The 12,862-nt window shown below is 48.3% G+C and overlaps 1 protein-coding gene across 1 annotated transcript in view; it reads right to left on the bottom strand.

Moving 5' to 3' along the window:
• DUSP22 (dual specificity phosphatase 22) overlaps positions 1-8,963 on the bottom strand; it is a 45,192-nt gene extending 36,229 nt beyond the window's left edge. The window contains exons 1-2 of the mRNA XM_065628239.1: positions 8,672-8,963; positions 2,493-2,526 (exon numbers count right to left, since the gene is read on the bottom strand). Of these exons, the coding sequence (XP_065484311.1) occupies positions 2,493-2,526; positions 8,672-8,692 (55 nt within the window). The 5' untranslated portion in view covers positions 8,693-8,963. The remainder of the gene's footprint in view (positions 1-2,492; positions 2,527-8,671) is intronic.
• Positions 8,964-12,862: the final 3,899 nt, after the last annotated feature.

The following is a 12,862-nucleotide window of genomic DNA, read 5'->3' as shown; positions in this document are numbered from 1 at the left end:
CAGGGATTCAGTGTTATTCCTCTTACTGACCAAATGCAATTTTATGCAATTCAAGCTATTGGTCTCAAGCTGAAGAAACAGGAGACTGCTCAAAAGTGCATTATAGGAAATAATTTTGTAAATCCATATCTTTAAAAGTATCTAGACATTTCAGCTGCCCAAATCAGGATATTCTAACCAATCCCAACTGAATATGCTGCTGAGTATTTCTCAGTCAACAATTCCCTTTATGGCAGTCTCAAAATTCATTAGTCACGTTTTGAAAAAGTGCCACAAATCAGAACATGCTCCAGGAACACGGTAATCAAACTTCTTCAGAAAAATACACTGGTGATTATCCATCAGCCTGTTCCTAAATGGGATTATTTTGCTGCAGACAGCTCATTGCTATTGCTCTTAAGTACCGGGGGGGAAGGATGTGTTTTGGGGGCAGAAGGTGCAGAAAAATACAAAATCATGAAAATTTGCTTTTATATTAATGAAGTACTGTAACACTAATCTTCTCTCTTCCTGTGCAAGTATGGTAGCTAATTTGAGATTACAATATCAGATATGATGGTAGAACATAATCATTAAATGCAATGTGAGCAAGGGTCACAGCAGTAAACAAACATTTTGTTTCATTTTAATAGATTTAAAAAACAGACTCTGTAACACAAACACAGAGATTAACGCTAACCCACCCTCAATCTCTTTTATGGAGGTAGTTGAAGCATTTCAGCCTCTGCTTTTTTTCAGCTAGACTCCCAGAGACACTGCCTACTGACACCACCTCCACATGCTCACCTCTATGCTTAGAAGTGCCCAGACGTGCCATTTAAGAACCATTTGCAAGGGGCACAGCTGAGTGGACAGGGCAGCAGGAGCAAGAGGGTCGAGGGCCCTGGCATCAGCACAGATGCTGACTCACTCCACAACCTTGGCCAACTCCCCTCAGCTGGCCAAACTGCTCATCAGCTGAAAACAGAACTGCACCAAGAAACACATGCTCCGGCTGAGTTTCGCTCCCTCCCGGGCAGCTTGTCAAGGGCTCACCAGTGGGGCTGCCAGAGAGAGAGAGGGACAGACCGAGAGACATGATCCCCGGGCCCATCTTGCCCACCCTGCCCAACAGTTTGAAACCTAAGAGACTCCACTACCAAACATCTGCCCATCCCAACTCTCTGCTAAATTAATTGAAAGGAGGGAAAAAAAAAAAAGGAAAAAAAAAATGAAGCAACATGGCTGTCAGTTTTGTCACTGATTCATGCAGTGGTCCATGCAAAGTGTTCTCAAATTATCCTCTTCCCCTTATTTTCCTTTTTTCCTGCTTTCTTTTTTCTCCTTTCATTACCTACTTCCACCAGTATAAAGTCACCTCCATCCTCTGATTTCCCATGGTATGATTAACTCCCTCTCACACTATTGCACTTGTGTTTCCATCTCAGTGTGGCAAAAGGCAGTTTTTATCTTCACGTGGACCTCTGGGCTGCCTCTCAAGGTGATTGGCTCCACTTCCCAAGGGCACCAAGCACTAGACTAGCAATATGTGTCAGCAGGTCCAGAGGCGGGTAAATTACGCAAAAACCACATAACTCACAGGTTTTGGGATGGAGGGGAAGGCAAGGGTGGGCATGAGGCAGACAGGAGGTGCAGCACCATCTAAATCCAATGCATACATTGTCAAATCTTAACAGACCAGCTGTGGTATCAGACAGACCAGGAAGGTCAGGATATGGCAGTAGCCCCTATTAGTCCTGCTTTCCTGTTGTACCCAAACATAAGAAACACAAGATCTACATGTATCAAAATGAGTGTGCAGGCATAACCAGTTTACTTCTGAGTAGGTACAGTCAGCTGGAACTAACACTAACAGAGTGCTTTGAGAACAGGTCATTTATTTGGAGGTCTCCATAAAGTTTCCTGTGTTTTCTAAATATGGCTCTGTCTTTCTGTATACACACACACACAAAAAAATCAATCTCATGCAAACAGGAAAAAAGTCCAGAGACTCTTATATTTGCAACACGGACAGCACAAGTATCAGTGGTCAGACAGCATTCTGCAGACCTATCAGTCTTGCAAGTAGTGATAACAGAACTCTTTAGCAGTTGTTATAAATAACCAAAATAATGAAAGCAATGAGCAGGAGGCATACTAAGCCTTTACTTATAAGGAGGGCTTGAAATATGCCTTACAAAGAATCTGCCCAGCTCACAGGCTTGCCTGCCAAGCACAGGAATCATTTCAGGCAGGCCAGTGTTTAGGAATTCCAGCTGAAGCATGCTCCAAGGAGATGGCATTCATTTTTCTTTTCTTAAAGTACTTGCAGCAAATTGCACGGATGACAGAGCACATAAGTTCTTCTTTAAGTGTTACCAGGTGAATCCAGAAATGAAGCAAGATGGCGTTAAAGAAGCTGTAGAGATGTCAGAGAATTCCATAGGCCTGCAAAACAACACCTTAAGACCCCTACTAAGTAATCTTAGAGATAATGACAAAACTAATCTTACCTTTAAAGTTGCCAATGAACAAGCCAGGCAGAATCTGTGAGAAAGAAATATAGTATCAAATATAGATATCTTGTGGTAAGACAATTTGACAAAGTTCAATTTGCATACAGGATGGAACATACTACTTTAGCAGACCATTGTCAAATGCAATCTAAAAAGCGCTGACAACATTTTATGCCTCTTTGCAACCTTCTCAAACTACATCGCACTAGGTGTGCCGCGCTTTGACAGCATTTGTTGACAGCTGAGGGGTGTTAATCATGCAGACTCTCACATAATGGAGGCTCTCCAAGGGCAGCAAAAGTGGTTTACTAAAACAGAGTGGGCCTCACAATGTGCCACTCCCCCTGCCTCCCCAGCAGGGTAAGAGTTACCCTCATTTAACTAATGATGAAACTTCATACAAAAAAGGTGATTTGCCTAAAGTCGCTAAGCAAGCTGGACAAAGCACTGCAAAATGACAGCCTTCGAGTCTTTTGAAGTGCAAAGCCACACAAGTCAGGGCACAGCTCTTTGACAGAGGAAATCACTGCAAACAAGGAGCAGTGTATTCACATAGAAAGAGAATTGATGGAAGTCTGCTAGTTGCATGTTTCTCTCCCAGATCTACCCACTCAACCCAACACTCCCAGAAGGCTGCACAGGTCTCAGTTACAGGACTTTCTTTAACAGGGGAATTTCAAGGTCAGCCTGAGTACCAGCCTCTGCAGTCTGAGGACACGTGCAGCCACACACAGAGGCAGGTGACACTGCAGTGCTACCCCTCCCATCTTCTCATAACCCTCCTAACTTGGGGACAGCAGTAAGGGCATGAAAAACCCCCAGGCACACAAAGTACACACTTTCTGGCCAAGAATTTTGTTCTCTTCCACCTGAACTCTTTGACATATGCCCATAAACTTTGAAGGGATCAGAACCGTGGTGGCAAAACCATATGTATGATCCATTTTTCTTCAGTGCATGCAGCACATACCACCAATACAGATATGTCAGCGCTGACTTCCTAAAGCCTTAGCAACACCCAAGTGTCACCACAACAGCAGCAACAGTCTCTCGGACGCAGCTATTTAAAGGGATAACTCCACCCATTTTGCTCAGTCCAGCAGCCGCGAAGTTCCGAAAGTCATGAAGGACTTTTCATCGGGAATTATCACCCCAGCCTCTGTTTCACTGCAGCTTTCCTGCTGAAAGGCAGCCCAGCTTACCACACAAAGCTTAGCTGGCCAGCAGAAGGGCTTGCAAAATAGCTTCTGATCTGCCTTAAATTCAGGGCTTTCATCCGATAAAAATGTTGTGTTCACTGTTATTTATCTAGCCTTGCAGAAGACAGAAGGGCTGCAGCACTCCCCACATTCTCTGCAGCTTTGGTTTGTGCAAACATTCCTCCCTCTGAGCTTTGCTGGGTGATCTCTCTCCCCCATGCCACATTGCACCAGCTCTAACCATCAGGCTCAGTTCTGCCACCAATATCGAAAGACCACTTCTCTGGGACCCTTGTTGTACCCTGCTTAAAAATTAAGGGCTGTTTGACAACACCGACTAGACAAGACAATGGTTCTTCAGTCTAGTACAAACATGCACCTGTAAATTTTGCACAGATAAGCTCAGACAGCTTTCTCCCCTTGCCTTCCCTCTTCATTTGTACAAATTTGACATTCCTACAAAGACAGCAAAAATCAGCAGAGCAGTTTCCAATACCAGGGTATAAAGTAGGGAAAACAACCGTTCCAACATCCTGCTGTCCCTTTCTGCATGCACAAGACTAGTGGTTTCATGGACAGAATCATTATTTTAAGCACACTTGATGACTCTGCTGGAAGTGCAGTCCAAAGGCCACCATCTCAGGCCAGGAGTCAGAAGCTCGTAGTTGCTCCAGAGAGCAGAGTACCCAACGGCCCTTGCCAAGGGCCAAACTCCACAAACAAAAAACATGCCCTAAAGCAAAAGACAGTCAAGTTATGAACTAATTTCACCAACCACATCACCCCAGCCAGGTCCCTCAACTCAAGCTAAAAAACAAAAAACAAAAAACAAACAAAAAAAACCCAACAAAACAAACACCACCACAGAAAAAAGCTTTTCTGATCTTTGTAAATAGCTGGCTGGTATTTCCTATCTGCAGTACATATCTCAAATCACATCACCACTACTGTAGACTATAGCATTTTAGACTCCAGGACACTATTTCTGCATCAAATATGTGCTCCCAAGAAAGGATGAAAGTTTAAATTCTAGTCACAGTCATTAAGGTTAGACATTACAAATTAAAGATACCAAAAAACACTGGGGGGAGGGGGGTTGCAAAAATGAGGCTGCTTAGATTGTTTTTGCCAAAGAAAGAAAAATCCACAAGTTTGCATCTGTGCATGATGAAGCAGCACTGTGTGCTAGATAGGAAATTAGGACACTGTGCAACCAAGGACAGATGTTACCCCTGTTGTCCTAGTCATTCTAGAAGCAAGAAACATTACTATGGGTGAAAGCTACCTGGAAAGAAGTGAATCTTGATGCTGTGCTGACTAATACTTCGGCACTAGACTACGGCTGGGAACTTTCAGCTGTGTCATCTCACACTGCCTTCAGTAACTGCAACTCTGGGCCCTGCAAAATGAAGGCCGATGGCTGCTAGGGGCGTGTGAGAGCGAAGGGATGGGAGTCAGAAAAGAAGAAAAATAAGGTGGTTGTTTTTGTGAACTTTTCAACCACTGCTTTATGAATAAAAACAGTAGCCACTTTATATCATCCAAAACATTGAAAAAATTACCACGGACCAAACTAACAGATGAAGAAGAGTGCACAAGCAAGCAACAAGAACAGTGACATCTGTCTTTGCTCCTGTCTCACATGAGAACAGCTCATGTTCTCCACTTCGCACATCAGAGCCCTGCAATGGACAGCTAATGCTTCTCATCAGTCCTCACGCAAAATGTGCCTCTCTGGAAAGCGGCTTAAAGGGTTACTTTGCTCCCATTTCCTATAGAGACACTTACAATAAAGCACCTAACTCCTTGCCTGATGCTGCTTCTAGATGCACTAGTACTGATGGGCACTTTGGCCAAGTTCATGGGGCTTTCTGCAGAGACAGCCAGGCACTGCAGATGGAGCAGATGAGCCCACCTTGTCCAGAGGTACAGGAGAGCGGCACGGGTCAGGGGAGGGATACACCGCTGATGCGAACTGGTGCAGCTTCGCTGACTTCCACGGAACTGGTTGCATCAGCTGCAACTATCCACACTGATTTTACATTTTCTTATTAATCAACTCCTACAACGAACACGGCTTATCTGCCCTCTTTGTAGAGATAACACTCAGCTCACCCCTTCAGAAGAGTCTGAATGAATAACAGGCAGTTAACTGTAACAAGACAAACAAGAACTAATACCCAGGAAAAACTCTTCACTAAGCATATCCTGTTCACAGATAGTTAAATATAAGTACTACAATCTCTTGTCACCATCTCGGCCTCTAGACTTCAGCTCCTGAAAAACATCTTTGTAATTTTCAACCACAGACTTCAACTTGAACTTTGAATACATGTTAAAGTTAGACATTAGGCATGAAGACAAATCAGGCCACCCAGATAATTTCCTAAGTCAGACCCCATTACTCATCCTGTACTTTCAAGATATAAAGAAAAAAAAAAAAAAATCACTGAAAATTAATAGTAACTAAGTCAATGTATACTCATTAGGCAATTCTCCTCTGAGCAGAACAAGAATGGTATTTATGAACCAACACTTTCAGTTTAATTTGGGAAAAGTCAGGAGTCTTGGATGGGCTTAAGAAAAAAAAAAAAAAAGCAGCACAGCTAATTTTAGAGAGAAAACTAGCAACAAAAGACAAACTCCACCTAAAAAGAATACCAGGCCTCCAGCCCTTGGCCAGCATTAACGGCCACATAAAGTCAGGTGTATTTGCTATTTACTATGAAATACATCAATATCATGTGACAGAAAAATAGGAGGGGACCATGCCACTGAGAAAGGCTCAGCATCCAAGAGCAGCCACAGCAGCTGCAGCAATCTCTGGAGCTTTTCCTTACCATACCCGTTACAGGTCACCACTAATCCTCTTCCCCTGGCATCAGTACAAAGAGATTGCCCAAATTAAATAATCCACCATCGGATAAGCTTCTTATTTTCTCCTAATGTCTGCATATAGCTCCACCACAACAAACACACTTCAGTTGGAAACTAAGGCAACTTGTACTGATAGCCTACACTGAGTCAAGCACATACCCCCCAGCATCGGCACTGATGACTCCAGGTTTCCCCTTGCCCCCCCAGTGTTCACTGACTCATGAGATCAAAAGGAACAGATGATCCAGGGGCACATTCTGAAGGTGGCAAGCACCAGACCTACACACAGGACCCCTACAAAAATAAACCCTGATGGCCAGGACCCAACATGGTTGTAGCCTCCTTAAAGGAGCCAGCTCCTCCCAAACTGCTGAACATTTCATCCTCTTGGATATAGACATAAAAAGGGAGGAGAAAAATCAAAGTGGCGCTATGCTTGACCCAAAAACTCCAGTTGGTATGTGTCAGGGCAACACTTGACAGAATTAAAACGACCAAATTGCCTGGAGTCACAGATTGCTGATTCCTGCCCACACAGTACCACGGGAAGATGTAATGCAGACAAAGAGTGCTCAGCTTCAAAGGGTTGAGAATAGTCTTTCCCACCCCACCACCAGATTGCAACTTTAACATCCCATATCCTGTCACTCTAAATGTTTTGAAAATTTAAAACTCTCCCAGAAAAACACTACAAACATACTAGGAGTCTACAAGAAGTTTTTCCAGCTGTATTTCTTCCTAACTAGCCAGTCCTAGAAGGTACTTCCAAGGACTGGCCACATTATCCTCAGACTTTGAAACTAAAAATGGAGAGAAGGACCAGTGAAGGTTCTACCTCCTACCTGCTATCTTGGTTGGACTAACCAGCCAGATCTTTCTCCTACCTAGAGTTTCTATTTCAATGCCTCTATCCATAGGATGAAAAGGCTTCACCTCCCAGGTGGCACACTAAGCACTCTGGATGTTCACCAGTCTGACTTCCAGAGGCAAAGATGTCAGGACTTTGACAACTCGTGAGCTTTGTCAGAGGCCACGCTCTCAGCAAATCTACTCCTGAGGTACTCAAAGCAGGATGTCAGACAGAAGAAATGACTCAACTTCTGTTCCTTATAGTAAGCTATATATAAAGGGTTAGTTACCACCACAGTTTCAAACTTGGGTTTAAAACGGAGGTGGAGATACCGAGAAAAAAAAAAAAAATCACAGTTGTCCCTTGATAACCACCATGACATGCCAGGGGAATGGGCACTTCCGATAAGCCCCCACTGCCAAAAAGCCAACACCCTTTGCAAAACAGATCCATCTTCCTTCCTTGCTGCCATCTCCACTGGGGACAAGCACTTTCCTGTCCCACCAGCACCGGGGCCAGCCCTCCAGCCCGCATTCACCAGTTGCTCTGTGCCCTCGGAACCTGCGCTGCCCGGGAAGGGGGAGCAAGCCACGGAGAAGTTAAAACGATTCGACCCCGCGCTGGCTGACTTCGCTGGGCCGACAGCCCAACGCTCCGGGTCCTGCCGCAAGTCCGGGGTGGGGGGGGGGTGCTGGCTCTGCCCCAGGCCGCCCCCCGCCCCGGGGCAGCCCCAGCAGGGACCGCAGCCGAGGAGGGAGGCGGCCCCGGCCCGCGGCGCACAGCCCTGCGGCGGGGAAGGGCCCGGCGTTGCGGCTGACTGGCACAGCGCCGGGGGGCACGGCGGCCGTTAGCGGCCGTTAGCGGCCGTTGGGGGCGCGGGGCCGCCCCCAGCCCCGTAAGCTCGCTTCGCCCGCGGAGGGGAAGCCCGGGCGAGCATCACCGAAACCAGGGCCCCCGTCCCGCCTGCCCGCGCTGCGGCTGGGCAGGAGGCGCGCCCCGAGGGAGCGGTGCAGCCACGGCCTCCTCTCCTTCCCTCCCCTCTCGCCCCGGGGCGGGGGGACACCCGAAGTTAAAGGGAAAAGCCTCTCCTGCCCTGGCCTTTGTTCTTTTAAGCGGGCGCCCGCAGACCGCCCCGGCGGCAAAAGACAAAGGAGGGGGCGCCGCGGGAGGGACCGCCACCCCCGGCCACCGCTGCGCCTCGCCCGCCCACATGCACTCACGCACAGGAACAAAACGAGGAGCGGCGTTACCTTGTTCATCCCATTCCCCATGGCTTAAGCGACCCGCACGCCAGCACCGCGGGAGGAGCCGTCAGCTGCCGGCTAGCGAGCTGCCGGCGGCGGGTCAGCGTGCATGGGACAGTGCTTGCCGGGGGTGACTGGGGACGAGCTAATTGTTAATTAAAGGATGGCCGCGGCTTGCCGTTGTTGGGAAGGGTGAGGCGCATCTCCCCCCGCCCTGCCCGGGGCTTTCTCCTGGCTGCCGGGCGGCTGGAGGCGGGTTTCCGCTCGGCCGCCCCCGGGAGCGGCGAGCCGCGGGGCCGTGCCACCAGGAACTGCCTCCCGCCGCCGCCCCCACGTGCGGTTAAAGCCCCGGCGCGCCGGCCGCCCTGGGGCTTGTAGTCCGCGCCGCCGCGCCGCCCCGCCGCCGCCCGCCCGGCGGGACTACACCTCCCAGCGGCCCCCGCGCCGCCGACCTGCCCCACCTGTAGCGGCCGGCGGCACCCGGCGCGGCCCGGCCTCGCCCCATTCCTGAGGGGATGAGCAAGCGCCGCCGGCTGCGGCGGGAGCGTCTCCCGCGGGCGCGGACCCGCAGATCCGCGCTGCGGCTCCCCGGCAAGAACTCCCCCTGCGCCCGGGGAGGGCAGGGCAGGGCAGGGCTGCGGCAGGCGGTGCTGGAGCGGGCAGGTGCTGCCCGCCTCTGCCATCCCGAGACCGGTTTTGTTTCGGCCTGGGCCGGGCCGTGGCGGGCACCGGGCCCTGGGCGCCGGAGCTGCCGCCGCAGCCTCCTTCTTGCCAGCCCGTTCTTCTCCGGCGTGTGGTGCCCAGGCGTCGGGCCGAAGAGAGGTGCTTGGCTGCAGGTGTGAAGCCTGGGCTGCGCGGAGAACAAGGCCTCGCCAAGCAACCCTGTCAGCGCCCTGCCTTGGCCTTCTGCTCTTTGGTCCCAGCCGCGCTGCAAGAACGGCAGGCTGGCAAGTACACGAAGGACATTCGTGTCCTTAACTGAGACAAAAAAGCAATTAGTTTGAAGCGAACATCACAGAATCAGGCTGGCGGAGGTGGGACGGGACCTCTGGAGGCCGTCTGGTCCAACGCCCCTTCTCAGGCAGGGAAGGATGCTCACTGCAGCATCTTGGTTGGCGCGCTTCAAAGCCCTGCTCAGTCCTCCCAAAACCATGCTTTTGCTTCCTAATGCATAGTTAAACGTAACGTGATACAGCCGTATCCCTCTAGCCACAGGGATGTCATTTTGGGACCTGGTGATTGAGGATTTGGTGGTTAGTGAGGGAAATTTACTCCAAAGAGTCAATATAATAAGGAATGCAGGCAAGGACTTCAGGGATGCACAGTTTAAATACATGGGGACAGAACGCAACTATATAAGATCTCTCCCATTAACCAGTCCAATAACTTCCCCCAAAAAGTGAAATTCTTAGTGGCTAAAATGCAAAACAAAGACGAGAGGGGTGTTGCTCTGTAGCCACCTTCAGGTTCCCTATGCATTTATATATGCATCAGTGTAAAATGGGTATAATATTTTATAGAAATACCTAAAATACCCCACTGTAGACAATTAGATCTTTATTCTCAGCATAACACATATATATGTATAAAATATATAGCATATTCATAAATAGTATACTGAAAAAAATCAACAAAACAGTACACCAGTATTCATGTGTCACCTGTGACTTGAAGCTCTGTCATATCCAGATGTCATTTGTCGGGCACACTTCAGCAGGACTGGACAGGTCAGGGGCACCTGCAGCCCAAGGCAGGCAATGGAAATGGAAAAGATAGAGAACAGGGCAAAGCCAACAGGCAGCAAAGCCAGATATCCAGTAATTGATGGATGATCTCTGAAATGAAGAGACAGATGAAAGAGGGTAGATTTAGATTAGATATAAGGAAGAAATTATTCAACATGAGGGTGGTGAGGCACTGGAACAGGCTGCCCAGAGAAGCTGTGGACGTTGCATCCCTGGAAGTGTTCAAGGCCAGGTAGGACAGGGCTTTGAGCAACCTGGTCTAGTGGAAGGTGTCCCTGTCCATGGCAGGGGGGCTGGAACTAGATGATCTTTAAGGTCCCTTCCAACTCAAACCATTCTATGATTCTATGAGTGATGGAGGAACTGTTACAGAGGCAGCGGTTGCCAGTACAAGCCCACTCTAAGAGGACAGCTTCATAACCTCCAGTTGCCAACACTGACTGTTGCCAAAAAGGCAGTCACATGTTCTCCACGTTACCATCAATGGCACAGCTGTGACCTCTTCCTTAAGCAGCTCCAACAATTGTCTGACCCAACACTGAACTCATTCAGAGAAGCAACCCCAGATAAGGCTGGGGGGTGACAGCCGCTCCCTTTGGGGTCAGAGCAGCACACACGGAGACAGGGAGCAGGACCACCTGCCTCTGCTGTGGCTTCTCGTTGGATTGCCACATCTTCAAAAAACAGCGCTGTTCCCACAGAAGCCAGTGACACACTTGAAAGCCAACAGAAGTTAAGCCATCAGTTTAACTGCCTAAGAAGCTGGAAAACTCTTGCCTTGAAACAGCTATGTCATCACCACAGATGCTTAAATTTTCCAGGGAAAGAAGCACACCTGAGAGCAGCGCTGCTGGAGGAGCACAGCCTGGGGCAGCTGAGGCAGGATGGGCTCCTGAGCCGTCTGCAGCTGGTTGGCAGCTTAGCACCAGCTTCTGCGACAGCAGTGTGTGGAATGACCAGCAAGGAGGCAGGGTGCTAGCAATATGTTTGATGAGTAATCTTATCCTGGTGTTGTAAGAAGAAAGCAAGCAGCAAGCACTGCTGAAGCTTGGCCACTTCTGCTCTGACCTAGGTGGCCCAGGGAGCATTGCTGAGCTACAAGCCAACCCAGGTTAGGGGAGACTCAGTATGAGCAATCCGCTGCTGCTTTCTTCCATACCCCACAGAACCATGCCAGCAGGGCGGGAGAAAGCCAACACACGCTTCAGTCTGGATTGTTTGACGTCAGGACCTTTGCTTCAGCTCACAGCTCCCTTGCCCGCAACCTCTCAGACCAGGCAGCATACCTGCTGCTGCCTCAGCTCACAGCAGAACAGGGGAACACCAGGGAGACACTGGTTTTGCTTTTAAACAATTCCGGAACCTACCCCTCCCTGAGGCTCTGCAGATGTTGGGGGCTGTACCGTGTCATCATCAGCCTCAAACACATCAGAGTGGCTTCTCTGTAAGGCCTGGAAGGGCAGCAGCTTGATTTAATGTACTGCACTTCCCCCTCCCCTCTGCTTCCATACTGTTGAAAAGCATAGCAGTGAGCTTTATCACAGATATTTGCTTAAATATTTAATTGACAAAGCTTTCCAGAATGTCATTTACTTTATTCTCATGCTGTGCAACATATGATCGAGGTCCAAAAGGTATGAATCATGGCTTGCCATAATAACTACTGAACACATTGTGCCCACGTTCCTTGTCAGCAATTGGCAAGTAGTTTCTTTTTTTGAGACAAGAGGATAAACAATAAATAATATTCCTGATAACTGCAGGGGTCTGTGTTGTGCTGAGGGGTCCATAATAACTGGAAGGCCTTGTACTTAATATGCTGGAAATCTGGGCTTGTTGATTCAGTTGCCCATAACTTGGTTTCTCCATCTGTAAAATGCAAATAACAATATTTCCGACCTTTGAAAAGTACTGTGCATGGGCAATTCATGTGAAATCGTTATATTAGGCAATGCAGGTGGAAAACAAGTATATCTAACTTAGTATCTGACATTTTTCTGAATGGAAGTGCCACACATTCACATTCTTCTGAATGGGAAGTGTGATTCTGTGTTTTATTTTCAAGTTTTGTGACTCCCTTCAGGATGCCTACTTCAGCCTGCAGTGCTTTCCCTTATTAGAATGTTATTGCATGCATGCAGCTTTTTACAGTGAAAGCAAAAATTAGAGTGGGAGAGTTTAACATACCAAAATCAGATAGCAGTGGGAGGAATCCACTTCCGTCTTAAACATTTACTGTGATGCATAGTATCTCCTTTTCCTCCCCACAGGTCTAGAGGGGGAATCCTGATACTGTTGCCAGACCTGGCCCTCTTGCCAGTTATTCCAAAACCTGATTGTTTTAGTTCTTTGGCTGTTGTTTAATAAACTATGACATGATATATTTATGGGGGCAGGTCTTCAGCAAGCCTAAATCATCATTAAATGTTTATTCTTTGTCACTTCTGAAGAT

This window comes from Caloenas nicobarica, chromosome 2, assembly GCF_036013445.1.
Source record: "Caloenas nicobarica isolate bCalNic1 chromosome 2, bCalNic1.hap1, whole genome shotgun sequence".
Classification (NCBI taxonomy): Eukaryota; Metazoa; Chordata; class Aves; order Columbiformes; family Columbidae; genus Caloenas; species Caloenas nicobarica.
This window is presented reverse-complemented; position numbering and strand designations above follow the sequence as displayed.